The following is a 19,681-nucleotide window of genomic DNA, read 5'->3' as shown; positions in this document are numbered from 1 at the left end:
TGGTTTGTTTTGTTTTGCAGCAGTAGGCTAGTGATGAAAGCTAAATGAGTTTTCCCATTTTCCCCTTTTTTTGAGGAAAACAACTTTTTTTTTTCCTAAAACACGCTTCACTAATTCATGATAATTTCATTGATATGACCCTGGACACCTTTTTTTTGACTAACCTCGAAATATTCTTTTTAAAAATTCTTTTTAAAGTTTTTTTTTCTTTTTAATTTGAAGGTCTATTTCACATCATTTTAATTGAAAGTAAGATTTAATTTGAAACTTAATGTTTTGTGTTGGGTCAAATGAAACATTCATTCAGTACAAGGTATCTTTCTTATTTAGTTTATTTATGGGTTCTGGAGGTGTCAGAAGTTATTTATTTGCATGTGCTTCTAATTAGAGAGTGTGTATGTGTGGGGAGGTGCACTACTTAGAACAACTTGGATGACTTGGACCTGGAGCCTCCTGCCTGCTGGGCTAGGGAGAGATTTCCCATTCTCTACAGAAAGAATGTGGTTTCTACTGCAGGGGTGCATGCATGCTTGGAAAGAGGGGTTGGTTTGGCATTTGGAAGGCATCTGTTGGCCCCCAAAAATCAGATTTTTGTCTTCTGAACCCCCAGCCCCAACTCAGGGTGCAAAAGCAGCTGAGCACCATGAGATTTTCTTTGTCTTTATTCTGAATTTCTTGAATTGGAGAATCTTTGCAGCACTTGGCCTGGGAATTTTTTTTCTTGACTGGAGAAAAACAAAGAAAAAAGGAATGAATGCTAAACATCACATTTAGTGTCTCAGCAGAGATGTGACTCTAATGAGAGCCTGGTGAGCCTGCCCAGGGATTGCGGAGGATCGAGGAGTGTGTCCGACCCCGGCGGAGCCAAGCAGCTGGGACAGCCTGATGGATTCTCTCCTCTTCATGCATTTATGTTTCCTGCTTCTGACCCTTTCATTCCCCCTTTTAAGTGAGTCTCCTTGTTTGATTGCGTGAGTGTCCTCCCCCAGCCCGCCCCCCGAACCCTGAGCTCTTCTGGGCGCTTCAGCCAGGCTGATGGTGCGTTTTGGCTTGTCTGGAAAATTGTTGCCTGTGGGAATGCTGAACTGACACAGCAGCAGTGACCTGGGGGCTTCCCTTGTCCTGGGATCTGGATATCTGCTGGAGATATACCTGGTAGGATTGTGCCGAGGATTTCTGGAAGGATCGAAGATGAGGAAGGGTGGTTCCTTTGGGCCCAGCTGGGTATACAATCTCTTAGCTCAACCAAGGCTCCCTTCCCAAGCTTCCTAGTGCAGACCCCAGCGACAGTGGTGGTGGGGGTATTTCTACCTCCAGAATTCTTTTGGGGACTAGGCACAGTACCTTATAAAAATTGCCCATGGGCCTACTCTCTGCTAAGCTGGGACTGGATTTGTACTCCTAAACTAGTTCTATTCTCTAACACTAAAATGCAATGAGTAAAAATGCTAGGAAATATTTTTTTTCTTTGTTTTCTCGTGCAGCTACTGCCATGCCCAGTGGTAACCCCGCTGAGGAGACAAAAGGCAGCATAAAAGTGACAGCCTATGACTGCAAGCACTGTGATATCAGCGTATGCGAGTTTTCCAATTTCAGTTGCTGTGCTGTAATTGGTGAAACACAAAACAAGATATTTTCAAATGAAGTAATTCAGCTGGTGACCGATGAAACATATGTCACTATGTGCTTTCAGCAAGCATATACTTTCCCAGAAGGAATTTATGCCATCATCTGGGCAAAAGCTGAGGGAATAGGAGATTCATGTGGCATCTTGAAAGCTGAAGGTATGCTTAGCTGGGAAACTAGCTCTGAACAGATGAAAAAATACATTTCTGATTATGAAACAAAACTATTACATACTTGGCCAGATAGTGAGGTTAATGAGGTAACTAACTTAAGAGCAGTTTTTTTATGAAGAAAAGACAGTCATTTGTAAAAATAAATGAAACTCTTTCAAATGAAACTCTACTTAAAAGTATGCCAGTAGAGATCCAGATAATACACAAGTTACCCTGATATAATGTGGTTAGCCTAACTACCTCTTGTGTGTTTTCATTTCTGACCGCTCTAAAACTTCTCTTTCTGGCATTTATGCTTCCTGCTGTAGAATACCTACATGAGAGCAATCCATAAGTTAAAGTATTGCAGTATACTCTTTATTTTGAGAAGTAAACTCCAGCCCTGTCTCTTCCTCTCCTTTAAGTTAAAGGACAAAGACGCATCTATTTTCCACATCTTAGGCCAAGAATAAGCTATATCTCAGAGGCATGCAGGCTGGGAGCGAGATGCACCCTGTGAGACGTATATGCCACAGCTGCTCGTTTGCTTGCAGAGCTTGGTTCCTGTGGGTAAAGGGAGTGTACAAAAACATTGTCATAATTATTAATTATTTCAACAGAGTTCTAATTATAGAGTGGTAATGAAAAGCTTTTTACAAATCTTCTGGTGTTCTTAATTAAGTGTAAAAACACTTTTTGCCTCCTAATTTGAAGATTTTCATTATGGGCTGCTAGATCAATTCATCAGCTGGGGTAAATATTTGAACAGTCCAACTTATATGAACATTTATTGAACAAAGTACAGTTGTAGCCATTTCAACGTTTTTTTGCTGAAACAAAAATCCACCCTTTTAAGCTATAATCCTTGGTTATAAATATCGACCATTCATAAGATATTTAGTTAACGCTTGTCTTTCAGCTTTCCCAGAGAATAGGGAGGATATCATTGCAGGGTGGAGGACTTGCTGTGCAGCACAGATCCAGCTCACGGTGCCCAGCAGCTCCTTGCATTGCTACACTGAGTTGCCAGGTGAAAAGGATAAAGGCTCATTGCTCCGCATCTTTACCGGTTAGTCCTGCGTTTTCATTTGACGTTAGCTCTGAGACGGTTTTGCTCAGACAGCTTGCTGTGAACGTGGCTTACAGGTTTTGGGGAGTGTACTCTATGTTCCCACCGTGGATCCACATGTGCCCTATCAATCCAGGCTCAGAGAGGTCACCTCAGCCTGTATACGTGCTGAGTCCTGGCCTGGGCACAAGTATAGGCTGTGGTTTATATTTCCCTTGCATCCTATAAGGCTCAAGGACATTGAGAGAAGGGGCAATGAAGGCACTTAGTGGGTGTGCAACAAGTTTCATAAGTGATAAATGTGGCTTTTTTTTGCATGCGTGCTGGACAATTCTATTAATGTGTTCCAAATTAGACCATATTTCTAGTTATTAATATATTTAAATTCTTTTTATTTAAGGCTTTGAAAAATTGGTCAAACCTGATTTCTTTAGTGGTCTTTGAACACATCAGGAAGGATATATTGCCTTGCTGAATGTCTGGACTTTCAGATCCCTGTTCCTGGCATGTACACTATCCAGACACTATCCAGAAAAATGGCATCCTCAAGAGTGGGTTTTTTTCCAGCCTTTCTTTTCTACAGATTGCATTTTTTTGTTTGTTTTAGCAAAACAGTGGCTTCCAATAAAGTCGCTAAAAGTCTTCTGTAGAACTCTTTACCTTTTTCCATTTTCAGGACATAAGCACCTTTTGTTTTTGATTAATTCAGGTAAGAGTTGAATTCAAAGGTGTCTGTTGTGTTGGAAAGTCAGGAATTAGCCCTGAATGTGAATAGTGTCATTATCTTGTTACAGGTATCTCCCATTAAGGCATCTTAAACCAGAGACTATTCTCTACTCTCATTTGTCAGTTATTCATATCAGCTTTTGAGAGGTACATTTGCAGAAGTATCAGGCCCAGTTCTTCCTAGCTGATGTTTACGGAGCAGGCTCTTGTCTTGGCACACCTGCTTGATTCACTTGGATTCTTTATTTTCTTCTACCCTGCAGATTCCTCGTCATCTTCACTCAGCAAACAAGACACCTTTGGCATCATTACCATGTTTGTGGTTTTTGTGGGTTGTGCTGTAGTGCTGGTAATGTATCATGTTCTAAAAAAATGAAATTGTAAAGGTATAAAGTGACAAAATGTCTATTTCTTATGGTAACTTGGCTTAGGCGCAACACTTTTCATGAAAAGGGGAGTATACGCAGTTTTCTTGCTGGATCTCATTTCCATTGAATTGTTTTTGCAGTTACTAAATGATGTTGCTTGGGAAGGGAAGCTGGGCTAATAGCTGGTCTGGACCTCACCTCTGCATCTGGCACCATGGCACAGTGCCCAGTCATCTGGCTTCATCGGGAAAAAGACACACAATAAGAAAAAGACACACACAATAAATTTCCTCCTTGCTAAAATAGTAGAGCCAAGTGGTTGCACCTCTCAGCCTTACCTCAACATTGCCTAGCTCCTTAGAGTAGTCTCAGATTGCAACACTGCAACCCAGAAAGCAGTGCACAGGCTATGGCAAAGATCAGAAGTGAGGTGTGCTGTGCGGCTTTCCCAGTAAAAACGTACCACTGCCCAGGAGGGTGTTCTACAAACTAGTATGCATGGAAGAGGCTGGGATAAGCTCTATGGAGTAAAAGGAGTTGTGTGGATAACATGTTCTAGAAATAACTGCTTTCCTCCACTGTGCCTTCCTCCACTCCTTCTTCCATGAAGCAGACTGCAGTATTACTAAACTGAGTTAATGTTAAACCATCTCTCTGGAAGTTGCGCAGCACCAGAGTACAGAACTTGCGATGCACTCATAGTGTCATTTGGCAAGGTATTATTCCTTCCAAAATGTACCATTTCAGTTATATCATATTCGGTGTGGAGCTGGAGAAAAAGCACAAGGGCTGTGAATCTATTGAATTCCTGGGCAACTCACTGGTATCCATTTTAAGATAAATATAAATTGGAAAAAAAAATGGCTGCAAGTTTTTAATATTAGTTTTGATTCTTCCAAGTAAATCCTCGCTAATGCTAGTACTTTCTTGGTATTTTTTCCCTAGGACTGCTCGTAGTGCATAATCACATCTTTACAAGTAAGAGAAGACTTTTGAATATCTGGCTTAGTTATGGTAAACGATGAAGTTGCGTTACTATGGTGTAATGGGATTGTTAAAAGAAAGACTAGGGGTGTTTACTAAGACTGTTTAGTGTAAGTCCATTTCCACACTGCAACAAGGCTATGCCAATACATTTTAATCCCACAGCTCCAGTCCTGTGCCCATGCATGACCCTACAGTGGTTCTCATACTCACGTGTTAATCATTTGCATGCTCAGACACACCTTGACCTGGACCTGCAGTTTTCTTCCCTACATTCTGGAGCCAGCTTCTGAGTTTCTGGGACCCTCTGTAATGCTAGGAGCTGAGATATTTCATCTCAGTTACTAAAATACCCAATCTTTCATCAGAAACTCTTTGTTGCCTTTCCTCTGGTGGTTGCTTGCATCTTTCTAGGGGTGTAGTTCACCCATTCAAATCTGAAAGTCTAATACTTAATATTCTGAGTTATACATTAACTAACTTCTAACCAACTAGTTAAGCTTTTTATCTTCAGCTTCCTTTCTAGTGAATAGAGAGCAAGAAATATCTTGAAGGCAATTAATCTCATCTTAAAATAGGTTTTAGGAGGGACAAATGAATTACCCTGTGAAGGTGCCTGTTTCTCTCTTGTTCCTACGAAGGAAGCCAGTAATAATGAGCTGAGGCTTTTAAATATCTACAGCTAGATGAAACAGCCATTCATGAAAAATACGATTTGCACACATCCTTGCAGAAACCACTGAAGACAACACAACTGTAGTCTCAGTGCAGTTGCACTATTAAGACATACTGCGTTGGAACAGTTTGGATAACTTTGAGTTGTGGTGAAATAGCTCAATTACAGTTACAGTTAGTGACTTTGCTGCAGTCTTGCCCTGAGGTGTAACACCAAGTGATGTTCTCAGACCTGTTCTGCAACCCTTCTAATGCAAAGACTTGTCACAGGAAACCAAGGGAGTTTCAGCAGAGACACTGGGAGCTTCCTTGGGCCTAAGAGACTGAAAGTCTTCCAGCTTTCAGAGCAATGCTTGGTCCAGGAGCACATGGACCTGGACACAGACTGGACAGATCTCCAAGCACGAGCACAACCTCTTACTGAAATCAAAAGCTGTGTCTTTGGTAGCCGGATATTTTTCCTTCAGTTCTGCAGGTGGTGATACTGGTGATACAGTGGATCCTGAAATGGAAAAGATCGATGTTATTTAAAAGCCATCTGTAATTGAGGGGAAAAAAACAAGCCTTTATACCAACAGCATATTCTTCAGTGATGAAGTGCAGCCCTCAGCTGAAGAAATAGACATTCATTTTATACAAAATTTCATAGTGATTTTTTACAAATACAGTGCTTTCGGGGCCAGATTATTTTCAGCAGTGCCCAACGACAGGACAAGAGGCAACAGACACAGCCTGAAGCACAGGAAGTTCCATCTGAATATGAGGAAAAACCTCTTTACTATGAGAGTGACGGAGCACTGGAACAGGTTGCCCTGAGAGATTGAGAGTCTCCTTCTCTGGAGCTATTCAAAAATCCACCTGGACGTGATCCTGTGCAACATGCTTTAGGTGACCCTGCTTGTGCAGGGGGATTGGACTAAATCATCACAGGTCCCTTCCAACCTTAACTGTTCTGTGATTCTATCCATTCACAGAGAACTGTGGTTGTCACTGTTACCAGCTTCCAGGCCTTTGTGAATAACATGAGAGCTCCGGAGAGCTTCTGCAACTTCATTGAAGACAGCAGTGACTGATGTGTGAAACTATCAGTTCATCTGCAATTCTTCGTAACAACCTATCTATACTCAGGAAGGATGTTTTGAACCTTGAGGCAGATGCTCTGTGCCTGTTTTCTATATCATAACACAATAGCACTGGCATGGTATTAATCTTCTACTCGCTAGGGGGTCTGTAGATTTCCACAAGAAGACAGTTTGTACAGGTGACTGGGTTTATTTAATTCTTGCAGAGTACTTTAGCCTTTTGAGTAAACATTTGCTACTGATGGCAGTTGCTCTGTGCACTTGGTCCTGCACAGGAGGGATGAGAGGGTCGTACCCAGCTCCCTCAGAAAGGCACTAGGTTGTGGAGGCCGTTGCCCCCTCCCAGGATGGACAAAGATATACTGTCAATCATCCTGGCAAATCAGATCATAAGACTGGCAATCTTTGTGTTGGACATTTTCAATAGTACCTCAAGCGAATAGGAAAGGTGTGCATGTTGATAAACCATCTGTATTCCAGTGTCAGAAAAGAGCACGGTATTTCTGCATTTGAAGACAGGTTTGAGTATGCTGCATGCAGACACCGATTGACAAGTTCAGAGATCCCCATTTGGTAGTTCACAGGCAGTATGTGATCTTTAGAAGATTATTCAAATCAAACATGAGTGACAAAATCCTCAGAAGCTTGCATTATCCATAAACTATCAGACTTCTGAGCAAAAATGAGCAGCATCACAATTGTAAAAGCAGATCTGTGAAACTGAGATGAATATTTGCCTTTTCTTTTTTTTTTTTTTTTTTTTTTGGCATGGTTCAGCCTAGCCATCAACCTGTGACTGCAGCTTTCAGCAGTAAATCTCAATTTCTGTGGGATGTTGTGAGACTCTTGAGCTTTGCCACAATTAAACCTAACTTGAAAAGCTCATAATAGAAGACAAACATATTTTTTATTAATTTTTAGAAATACAGAAAAGTCTCTGGGCTTGAAGTTGGCTGTCTGGCACTGGAGAGTGGTTTTCGATCATTGTTTTTCCCCTAGAGTGATTTGCACTTATGCTGATCTAAGATAATCTTGGGTATGTCATGTGGACTGATTCAGCTGTGAAATCTTGTATCATGATGCATGTTTTAATGTGTTTACTCAATAAACCAAAGCTAAGGTTGCCTGAAAAGGGCCCAGATTATGCAAGGAGTTAGAGAAGAACAGAGCTTTTACCTCTTTATACAGCTCCTTGGCACAACTGCAATTACTGTTTTTCTCTAGAACAGGATTGCTGTTAGCTCTCAGCAGAGTAGGACTGTGTTCAAAAGGGACGATAAAGAGGCTGGTTTGTGTCTCTGTCCCAAGGAACGAGCAGGGCTACAGCTATAACCTGGGAAAGGAGCATGCAAATCAGGTATGGGCCAGCCTTTTACTGTGTTTTAACCTCAACAATTTGGAAGATTTTTCATAGGTAGAAAATTTCTGTTGAGATTTGTTTTGTAACAGTGCCCTTTCTCCAGTGTGTATTTTCCACTCTAACTACTGTGCATTTAGTTTTGTTTTTTTCTGCTATATATCATCGCTGGGGGTGCTCTCAGGAAGTGCCTGATTCTTGTTGTTACACCTTCAAGCTGTGTACTGTGTTCCAGGAGAGTTAGTGATGTATGTTGGGTTTTTTTTCCATACTTACAAAAATACTATCTTAAATTTGAAAGCCATGGGCATTCTTTCATGTGATATTTTAACAGGGACAATAAGTGTGTGTGTCTATATAGATGATTACACTATTTTTATTCATATAAATGAATTTGCATCCTTCGAAAAGGGGATAAAGTGCTAGCTGAGAACTCACATTGTATTAACTTGAAAGATCCAGGTTTAATGATGTACAGATTTAAATCTACTTGCTTCATACCAATTGAGGCCAAAGAGCTGGTCATGTCTTGGAAACAAACATTATGGACATCTGTGCCCTAGTGATGGTATGTCAAATAAATCAGTCCCAAGCTGGCAAGTCGTCTTGTGTGGCTCTCACAGGCACACCTGCCTTAATGTCTGTTGTATCATTCTACTACTGATCACGCAGATCCAGTCATGCTACGGCATTGCTAACAACTGTTTCACTCTGTCCTTCTCCTGAATTGTGTTCTGCAGGTGGAAACAATTCATCCCACATCTCAAGGAAAATCTGCCATAAATAGCTTTAAAGATTTACACTATTTACACTTAGCAATTGAATTGTGTTGTTTTATATAAATTTTTATGAATAAATATATCCAGTCAAATATTTGCTTATGGAACAAAAATTAATTGAAGATGTCAAGTAGTGTGACTCACTAAATGATACATGATAGTTATTTCAATTCAGTGATTTTTGTTTTGTAGTACTATACCAATCAAAACCGCAGAGCATCACCATCATGTGATTCTAAAACAAAAATCCAGGATTAGTGTCATGATTCATTTCTGTAATATTGCAAAAACGAAGACCATGAATAAGAGGGGGTCTTCTGGCATCTCCTTTCTTCATTCAATAGTAAGCCTTTGCAGGTCTAGTTCAAAGCTAATTTCAAAAGTTGACTGAATGCAGGCCTCTTTTCAGGTTTTTAACAATATTCGATGAATTTTCTAAGCTTTCAAGCATGCAAGAAACTCTTTGGGAACACTCTCCTGTATACCCAGAAGAGTTGCTGAAAGAAGAGCTATTGCATCGAGGAGAGACTAAGAACCCTATGTGAGATTCCCTTTTACTAGTGGTGTGTAGCTCTTGTGCTACTGCAGGCACTACAGAATATGTTATTAAGCATGAAGCTTTTGGACGTGCTGAAGCATATATGCCATGCTGTTGCTTGGAAAAACAAGTAGGTTGTTATTGCCAAAATGCAGATCGGCGAGCAGCTTTGGATGATAGTTTAAGATTTGTCTGAAGCAAGGGAGTACCTCTCATCCATCTGTTCCCTATAGAGCATGCCATCCGCAAACCCAGGTTTTAGTAATGCCGGCCCATATTGTGTATCAAATGGGGAGGCTCCTCAGCCTCTGGCTTCTTTAAAATGTCCCATGGCTTCTCCTCTTTGCTGTGCCTGCACAGACAAGGCAGCCTACTTTCTGGTAAAATCGTCGACATCCTTTGCTAAGCTGTTGAGAGGCTTTCTGAGTTCACCGAATCACAGAATGGGTAAGGTTGGAAGGGACCTCTGGAGATCATCTAGTCCAACTCCCCTGCTCAAGCAGTGTCACTTAGAGCATGTTAGACAGGGTTGCATCCAGGCGGGCCTTGAATATCTCCAGAGAAGGAGACTCCACAACCTCTCTGGGCAACCTGTCCCAGTGCTCCGTCATTCTCACAGTGAAGAAATTCCTCCTCACATTCAGGTTGAATTTCCTGTGGTTCAGTTTTCGCCTGTTACCTCTAACCCTTTCATGTGGGACAGCTGAAAAGAGTTTGTCCCCATCCCCGTGACACCCTCCCTTTGGGTACTTACAGACATTGATAAGATCTTCCCCTCAGTCTTCTCTTCTCCAGGCTAAGCAGGCCCAGCTCTTGCAGCTGTCTCTCCGCGTTGCGCTGCCCTGCACTCGGCTCCAAGAAAGTCCTTCTGTTCCAGTACCAGCACTAATCCAAGCTGTCTCCTCAGCCAGTGTCTATGTAATGACCCTGTGCTAAGCCTTGCCTGTTTGCAGCCTGCTAAGCCTGCAGGAGCACTGTCCTGGGAAGTCTGCTGGGAGCCTGGATTTCCCACATGGTCACAACGCAGAGGTGATTACCTGACTCGGGCACCAGGAAGGGCAGCTTTGAGCCTACCTTTCCTCAGCTGACTGTAAAGAGAACTTGAGTGCTCTGAGTTGACTTTTTAGTTCTGCCTCCAGGGTTCAGTATTAGGAAACTGTGGGCTTTTGAAGTGTGAAGTCAAAGGCAAAATATACCTTTTGAGAGAGTGCTACCTTTCCTCTGTCTTTCACATCTGCTGTGATAGTAAGACAAGAGCAGTGAGTTGCTGGGGAGAAGGAGCTAATATGTTCTAGCAGAGCAGCTCATGCAGCTGGAAGAAAACAGGCCAGTTCTTGGCACCAAACTCTTTCTTCATGTCTTTAATCCGTCAGTGAGGTAATAGAGAAGAAGAACTAAAAAGACCTTCGAAAATGCTGTGGATATCACTTCTCCCAACTACAGCTCTCTTTTTTCTGCATCTCCTGTGCTTCCCAGGCCTGAATGGTACGTACAGCAGAGCTGCTATTCTGTTTCACAAGTTTTTTTTTTTTTCTTTCTTTTGTAGTTTACTGTCTCAAACAGGTTTCCAGTAAAATCACTGCTAGGAAAACCAGATGGAGCTTTGAAAAACATTCTTTGAAATTTTAGATCATAATTTTTAGAAAAAAATATGAAAAATTCTTATGCTCAGAAGCACTCTTTCAGCTCAGAAATTGTTCTCTGTGGAAATAGTAGGAGTTGTTTTCCTGGTAATTCAATAGGAATCACATCTGTATTGTTAAGACTGACAATACAATGTGGAGGCTACTGCAGCAATACAATACGGTGTGGAGCCTACTACTGGAAAAAATGAACGTTGGTATTTACTAGGACAGGATCTTTAAAGGCACACTAAAACCTTACTATAAATACCTATCAGTTGTAGCTATTGATAGAGGACAAGCTGGGAACTTGCTTGGAGGAAGCAATGTGAATCTCTGAGGAGAACAATCTGAGGAAAATATATCTCCAAACAATCAGTCTTTTTTTCCCCGTTGGCTTCCAGTCTGTGTTTGCCTTGATAATACCTGGAAAGGATGGTGACTTGAAAAACAAGTATTATTTACAAATCAGCATGCCTCAGAAGAAGATGCTGGAGAAAACATTGGGAATGTTTATTATTAAAGGGGTTTTTTCCATTCTTTTGTTAGTGGTTGTTCAGGATTCATTACTGATTTCTTCAAATACAGCCTAACTCTTGAACTTCGACCCCGCTCTTTTGGAGGAGAGAGAGGAAAAAAAAAAGAAAAGAAAGAAAAAAGACCGGCTCCAGTTAACAGCAAGCAGCCTGCAAATAGTATAGTCAGTTATTTAGATCACCTAAATGTGGGTCACCTTGGAAGTACTAATTTGAGGCCGGCAGGGCTCAATTTCCTGGATTTTCCTTGCTTGCTTGTTAAGGCTGAGCGTGCTCTGCTTCCCCAGCCACCTTCTCCTTTCTCCTCTGCTCCTTTGGGAGGCAATTGCTGCTCGATCTGGAGTCACTTTAGCTCCTTCTCCAATGATACGGGAGGAATGTCCTCACAGCTGGTCAAGTTGGACTGCCTTGCCGTTTGTTGATGTCTGTGACCTGATATTTCTGTGTCTGTCGTCCATGTTTGTTCCCCTGTTAAAATAAGCTGGTAAGTAAGGATGCGGGGATCGTTAATCTGCTTTGTGAACACTGAATTATTCAACCCTTTCTATGCTATTTTCTTTCAAGATATGCAATGCTCTGCATTTCCTTTTTATTTTCTTGATTATACTGCAATTTCTTTTAGATATTTCCCATTTAATTCTGCTGTTCCTTAATATTCGTTCCATAAATACTTTCTATTCAGTTTCTTCTAATTCTCAGATCATTAAAGAACTTGGAGGGTCTCACTAAACTTTTTTATACCTTTGTGTCTTAATACAGACTGAATGTTTATACCTTCTGCAACTTGTTTCCTAACAGACTGCATTTTCCAGTTTCCTGATGTTGCTAAAAGCTACTTTATTCAAATCTGTATTTTTCTTCCATTCTCTGTCATTTGTGATCGCTTTGAACTCCAGATTTAGATCCTCAAGCAGTTCCAATTATTGGACTCAGTTCAATAAAGCCTTTATTTTGAGAACTAATAGGATCATCCTGGGAAACTATAGAACAGACTAAATTTTTTGCTTGACTGACAGAAACATCTTTTCTGTGTGGACTTTTTAAGCTCTGGGGAGATGCTGAGTTGCACAGGTCAATGGGAATGAAAGCAAAAGCACTGCAGGATTCAGGATAGCCAGGAAACTATATATACAGGATAGCAAGACTAGGTTCCAGGCTCACAGGGCTGTTCTGACTGAGAAGTAGGTAATTTGCAAGCTACTTTGATATTTATAGATCAAGAAAAATTCTGATACTACAATTGTATTTGCATTTTTTACTTTTAGGTGAAGAAAATGAATTTCTTGAACATTCACCGGACTTTATCAGTGCCCGTGAAGGAGATTCTATCAGTATAATTTGCTCTATGAAAAAATCAGAAAATGAAGTGGGGACATACTTGAGGACTAGTATACAGCCGACCAACATAGTATATCTTTCCAGCCAGAACACTTCATTTATCCTTCCTGCTTTAGCTGATCGCACCAGTTATTCAAACGAAGGAAAAAATCTGAGGGTAACTCTGCGCAATATACAGGAAAATGATTCCAATATCTACCTTTGCAGCAATTTTATAAAAGAAAGCAATTATGTAAAGCTAAATGGAAAGACAACCATGTTAGTGGTGAGAGGTATTGCAGTTCTACTTTTTATATCATGAATGAATAAATAGAGGTAGATATTTTAAAACAAAGATGGATAAAAATATGGTAGGAGGGAGAGTTTTACAGAACTTTACGTATGTTGATTCAGATAATGTTCTTATTTATAAGAAAGTGTGGGTTTATTCCCTGAATAGATGAAGAAATCACTTTAAGTAGAAGAGTACCAAGAAAACCCAGAGAATACATGACTAATTTGATCCTAGCTACAGATTTTCAGATGAGTCATAAGTTATGATATCAGTCTGGAAACTGTGAGAACCCACAGATGTTTTCATAGCAATCAGCTAAATCTTTATGAATAACAAGCAAAGCAATAAGCCTTTTTTGGTGGCAGTTTTGGCAGATCTCTCTTGTTTTTAGTATTCTATCTGGAATGACAAATTGATAATACTTGGGAAGCTGGTGCTAGGCAGGGTTTGTGAATTAGGCATCAGTAGATACAAGTGATTTTATTTTAAAAGATATTTTTTAACAGTTAGTGTTTAATGGTGTTTAGTGTTTTTTATTTATTTTTTTTAACAAATAGTTGAAGGATAGGCCAAAAAAAAAAGTCTTGATTTTTTTTCTCTCTCTCTCCCCCTCCCTTTTTTTTTCCTTAGAAGAAGGTTGAGTTCACAACATCCTTTGACATTTTACTGCCAGACATACGTATCCTTCTCGTGAGACTGTCTAATCTGAAACCTCTTTACTAAAAATTACAGGTTTTTCTTCCTGTCCCCAAGGCATACACAAACTGTCTGATTGCTGGGTCAGTAATGGTCTAGGAAGGCTGTGATCATGTCCTCCCTTAGGTTTCTCTTTTTCAAACTTCTTGATTATGTTTTCTCAACTTCTCATCATCCTTCTCTCCTTACTGTGAATTTGTTCCAGTTTGCCTTTATCTTCTCAAAGTGTGTTGCCAAATGGGGCTCAGTCATCCTGCTGAAGACAGTTTGCCATGGTTAGAAGCATCCCTTCTCATGTCTCAGAGATTGCTCTCCTACTGTTCAGCCCAAAAATAGATTTTCTTGTTTTGCCTCACTGAGTTAGATTCAGTAGCTTCAGTAAGCATCGTGTTACAGACTTCAAACAATTTTTCTGTTTCTTTCAGTTTATTTAAGTCTCCTTTACAATATTTGGGCATTTGATTTCTTTCTTTGAAGCTAGTATTTTACACACATTTTTATTTTTCATCTTATTGATTTCAGAGTGTATCTCCATGGGTTTTTTAAAATTATCACATATCTATATTTGATTCTGATCCTTTTCTCTGAAATGCTTGCAGTTTTCCCAGAATTGTATTTTGTACAAAGGTGATAAATCCTGTCTTTATTCCCTCATCCATATGTTAGTGATAATGTCAGATAGAACAGGGCATGCCCTCAGAAGAACTTAGTGAAATGGCTTGTTGGATATCAAGTCAGTAATAACTACTTTTGAAGATATAATTTCATCCAGATCAGTAATTCCCAGGTCTTTCTGTAGCTTAATCTCACTTGGGAAAGCAAGCAATGATGCATATCTCACAGGCAAGCTGATAAAATTGTGTTGCTTTAAAAGCATTCAGCACTTTTAAGTATGTGAAGCCCCTTCGTTATAGCCAGGCGAGCTTGTTCAGTGAGCCCTCCTTTCAGTTCTTGGGGCATCAAGGTATTCCAGCGTGCACTGACATAGGCTTGTCTTCTTGAGACCTGCCTAAAAGCTGCCTTCAACTTCTTTACACAGTGACTAGGAAGCGAGGGGAGAAACTAGAGGCTGGGGGGGGACACACACACAATAAAGCTAAAGACTACAGAGTGGGGTTTTTTTGAGTGGGGGGAGGAAGGGAATGAGTAGACCATGGGATGAAAGCTATGCTTGCTCTCAACTCTTCGATGTCTGTTGTCTGTGCTGGAAACACAGCAGAGCCCTCTCAGCCCCCAGCTCCCCAGGACACCTCCTCACTCCTACAGCTTTTTCCATCTTTCTTCAGTTCCTCCTGCTCTGGCCTTTCTGCACTGTTTCAATAACAGCTGCCGCGCTCTGGTTGCATCTTGTAGCCCCTCCACTAATGAGCTACCATCTCATGAGTAGAGAGCCCGTGACCTAGCACATATTTTCCTGTTTTGCTCATGATAAAATGTAATGCAGCTACTGCAGGTCCGTGAAAACGGTTTGTCTTCTGTATCCTTTCCTAGTTCACAGAAATCACAGAATCAGTAAGGTTGGAAGGGACCTCTGAAGATCATCTAGTTGAACCTCCCACAGATTTCCTGTCACTGGGGCTTGAACCCAGGACCTTCAGCATGTAAAGCAGATGTATATCCCTTCAGACTTTCAGGGAAAGGATCAAAATCACTTGGATATGGCATGTTGTTGTTATACTTGTTTTGGCTATTTTTAACCACAGTTAAAGTATTTAACCAAAGTAAAGTTTAAATGTTTGGATGTTCTGAACCCTTTGCAAGTATTCAGGTTTGCCTGTATTCTTTGAGCTTCCCTTGTCCTGATTAATAATGCTTAATGATTAATAAAAATTGATGTCCCTTGGGACGTCAACCTCTTTAAGTACACTCGGAGAAATATCCTCAGACTTACATTGACTCACTATATCTGAATTTCTGTGGTCTGGTATTTCTGTCTGACTTTTGTATATATTCTCTTGTTAAACACACTGTTATGTATGTGGTAACCATTAATCTTTCTCGATTTTAGCTAAAAATAATGGAGTTGTTGAACAGTCACCGCTTTCACACAGTGTTCAGCAAGGCCAGTCTCTCAGCATTACTTGTTCACTGAAAAGCTCGCATGAAGAAGAAGGGATCTTCTTGCTCAAGACTCACGTGAAACCTGAAAGAGTGTTATATGTTTCAAGGCAGAATATTTCAACTATCTTTCCTGCTTTTGCAAATCGCTTGGACTATACAAAGCGAGAGAAGACATTAGTGATAATTCTGCACAACCTACAGAAAAGCGACAGTGACGTATACGTGTGTGTTGGAGTGTTTAAAAATTCCGCTGTCCTCTCACTGAATGGAAGTGGCACCATGGTGCTGGTTAACGGTACTGTACTTTTGCTTGTTTAATCGTAGGCATGCTATAAATGAAAAGGTGGACAAAAGGCTTAACAGAACTTTAATACAGCCACATGGAGCACTAATCTATGGCTAGACTTGTTTCAGTACTTGAGAAAGTCTGGCGAGAGGGCTCGGTCTCCTCTGCGCTCTGTTGTACTAGGCACTTTGTGTGTTGCACGCACAAAGAGGCCCTACGTTTCTACCTACCTTGTACTACTGGAGGAGAAATTAAAAAGGAAAAACTTACTGTAATCTAACATCTTAAAAAAAAAAAAAAAACACAGACAACAAACATTGTAGCGTGTCTGTGAATAATCTGTCTGTTTCAGGAAATGAATCAGTATTTCTGGTATCAGTTCTGTGACCCTAATGTGACATAAATGTCTTCTAGAAAACTGTAGCAAGGCTTTGTCTATGTTTGAAAACAGATCATGTTAGGGAGCATAGATCAAGTCCTCAGGTGTTTATTTGAAGTGCTGGAGATGATAGCACAGATGAAGTCACATACCCTCCTTCAGTGAGCACGCTGAACTCTTTTCCAGAGACAGAAGGGGTTTTCTGTTGTGTGAGGTTTTTTTGTTGTTGTTGTTTTTTTGGGGTTTTTTTTGTTTGGTTGGTTGGTTGGTTTTTTGTATAAGATAGTGTTGTAACCATTTGCTAAGATGAGGACAAAAACAGCAACATAGCTCTTGATTTTGATCTCACTGGTGCAGCTTAAACTTGTGCAGTGGGCTTTCGTGAGATTTTTCAGCAATTAGACAAATGTTTTGTAGGGCCTAAGAGTTCCAAAGGATTTATTTGCAGCCTGCCAGACTATGGTCTCATTCTATGCTACTAGCCTTAACTGGTGCAATAACTCAGCAATGTGAGTCACAGAAAAGAATACCTATAGATCAAAGCAGTGGCGTGATTACCAGATTTTATGTTATTCAGGTATGGATTAATTGTGGTTTTAGAGAATTGTAACCCTTTCCATTAGCACTATTCTGTGCAGTATATGTGCCTCAGATCATAATAGCCTCCTACTTCTGACTGCATTGCTTGCAGCCCTCCAAACCCAGCTGTCATATAATTCCTAAATATTCCTGTCAGAGCACTTGGTATTACTATAGTACTGCAGTAAAACATTTTTTGTGGTCCTATCCCTGATGGTAGTATGTGGTACCCCAGACCTAGCATACAGAAGCTATTACCCTCGTAGCATGCCCCTCGCTGCCACTCACACTCATCCCCTGCCTCCCAGAGGTCAGTGAGAATACTGATGGGATGACAAAAGTGGTTGTGTAGCATGCTGTCGGAGCCTGATTTCTTGTTGACCAGAGCCCCCTGCAGACCTAAATAATTTTTTTCATAATAAAAATATAATTCTATCTCTCTTCATAACTTGTAATAATAATAATATAATTCCACATGCAGAAATGGAGCAGACATGGTGTAGCAATAATTCCTGGAGCTTCTATGGTCTTATCACTGCGGTGGTGCTGCTCATTTCTGCACTGGTATGCTGCGTCTTCTACCACATCAATGTAAGTATGCTTCTCTATGCCAAAGCAAAACAGAATCTGCATTCAGTGGACAGGAGCGCCTTCAATCATAGCCAAGATATTGTTTGTAAATAATGATTGACACAAGGAAACACCTGAAAAATCTAAGGAATCATGGCTTTGTCTTGTTTCCACTTAGCCACATATTTCACGTAAAATTTTGGAGGTAAGGACTGTGCCTTTTTATGCCTTTGTAACATTTAGTAAATGATGAAATTGTCTTTTCGACAATAAACTTCAAGTAAGGTTTGCAGCCAGTTTCCATTCCTGCATGTATTTCTCTAAAGAGGCAACTCACCACTCTGTTAGCATTTTTTTTTTCAATTGGATGGAGCTGTCTCTAGTCATCTTGTAATAGATGTAAGAGAATGCTTTGTGGGGAACTCAAGGACAACATAAAGTCGTGAAACAGCCTTGTGTCTGGTGGTAGCACCAGGAGTACATCACTACCCCTTTCTAGAGAAAAAAGGTGATCAAGAAATTTTTCTTTTACTGGGATGCAAGAAATCCATTTTCCTCAGAAAACACCCATAATTATTTGTCTCTGATAGATCTTTTTCTCCGTAAAGATCACTCAGATTCACAGAGTGGGATGTGACTGGTCAGGCTTCTATGCTATCCCTCTACTGTGGTTTCAGTACTGCTAAAAAGCAGTAGTATAACGTCATTCTACAAAGCCAAGGGTCCTTGTAGGACTTGGTCCCTTACCTTTATCAGTAACGGAGTATAGTTTAAGGTTAAACATTATTCGTGTTGCAGATACTTCCAAACCTTGAAGGAACTTCAATATGTAGAATTACATATGATTGACAGGTACAAAGTTCAGTGATCAGGTCATCAATTCCCACGCAGATATCTAAGAACTCATTGGGAATTTAAAAAGAATATTTCTATCTCCAATATCTGGAATCCTAAAATGTAAATTGGCTTCTTGGTAGGGGTCCTTTCAAGCTTGATTCTGAATGGCTGCTTGCTTTGTTTTTGCAGATAAAGAAATATTTCCAGAAAAGAAAACCAAATGCAGTATATGAAGATATGTCTTATGGTTCTAGACGTAACACATTGGTTGGAACTAAGACTTCTGGCATTAAAAATTAACCTCTTGCTAGCAGGAACCATGCATGGATCAACAGTTCCTTTCCAGTCTCTCTGAGAGCTACCTTAGCAACTTGGTGCAGCGGTTGAATTGAAAATGCTATCTAACTTTGTTTCTGAAAAGAAATATCTACTTCATTGCCAAAGCTCTGTTTCCATTTCTTTTGGTTACTTGTGAAATACAATTTGTTTCTTTTATCTACAGGAAATAAAGAGATGCAGTTACTCTATAGATGTATTTGCAATGCAGTATGGAAAGCAGTACTGTTGAACTGTAAATTTGGCTAGATGCGATGTATAGACTTGTTTCTTTAATTGATAGATAACCTTTCCAGGGAAGGTGGGATAGATGAAGAGCTCTGGTGATGAGCTTTAGGAAGTGTTCAGGAAGACCGTGACAGGCCTGTTTAATAACATGCAGTGGATCTACAAATGAATGGGTTGCAGTTCTTTCAAGAATCCATGTGAATTTGCTAAAGGGGTCAAACAGCAAATTAAAGCAAAGATATCTCTTCAGAAGAGAATTCAGAACCTTTGTGACAGAATGCGTATTACAGATGAAGTGCTAGATGTGTGCAGATTCAATTATTTTTAGTTCATAAGGGCCCCACAAAAATTATTGGAATTACTGCCTTTGTCAGAGAAATAGGCATAGTTGGTGGAGGTCTTGACCTGGCTGATTTGCAAAGTGATCAGATCTGGGGGCCTGAGACAAAATGGTTTTGTGGAAAAGCAGAAATGTTCACGACATGCTGGTGTTGTTTCAAATTCAAGATATCTTAAAACTACACAGCAGAATGCATTTCTCCAGCTCAGTGACCTTACACTCTGTACAATACAGGGTGAACTA

The 19,681-nt window shown here is 40.3% G+C and overlaps 1 protein-coding gene across 1 annotated transcript; it reads left to right on the top strand.

Annotated features, from left to right (window-relative positions):
• The first annotated feature begins 1,492 nt into the window (after positions 1–1,492).
• Positions 1,493–19,063, top strand: LOC134149203 (uncharacterized). The gene is made up of 9 exons (XM_062592114.1): positions 1,493–1,784; positions 2,333–2,348; positions 2,824–2,847; positions 3,837–3,922; positions 4,887–4,919; positions 12,780–13,124; positions 15,831–16,178; positions 17,609–17,718; positions 18,724–19,063. Exons 1-9 carry the CDS (start codon positions 1,493–1,495, stop codon positions 18,832–18,834), a joined length of 1,365 nt encoding a protein of 454 aa, XP_062448098.1. The 3' UTR covers positions 18,835–19,063.
• Positions 19,064–19,681: the final 618 nt, after the last annotated feature.

The sequence above is a fragment of the Rhea pennata genome, chromosome 19 (genome assembly GCF_028389875.1).
Source record: "Rhea pennata isolate bPtePen1 chromosome 19, bPtePen1.pri, whole genome shotgun sequence".
Lineage (NCBI taxonomy): Eukaryota > Metazoa > Chordata > Aves > Rheiformes > Rheidae > Rhea > Rhea pennata.
The sequence above is the reverse complement of the archived record's forward strand: the minus strand, read 5'-3'. Positions and strand labels throughout refer to the sequence as shown.

Bases quoted from the DNA above. Each gene is read 5' to 3' on its own strand.
- LOC134149203 (XM_062592114.1), top strand. From the start codon at position 1,493: ATGCCCAGTGGTAACCCCGCTGAGGAGACAAAAGGCAGCATAAAAGTG. The intron at 4,920-12,779 runs GTAAGAGAAGAC...TTTTACTTTTAG, and splicing joins GCATAATCACATCTTTACAA to GTGAAGAAAATGAATTTCTT. The intron at 16,179-17,608 runs GTACTGTACTTT...TTCCACATGCAG, and splicing joins CACCATGGTGCTGGTTAACG to AAATGGAGCAGACATGGTGT.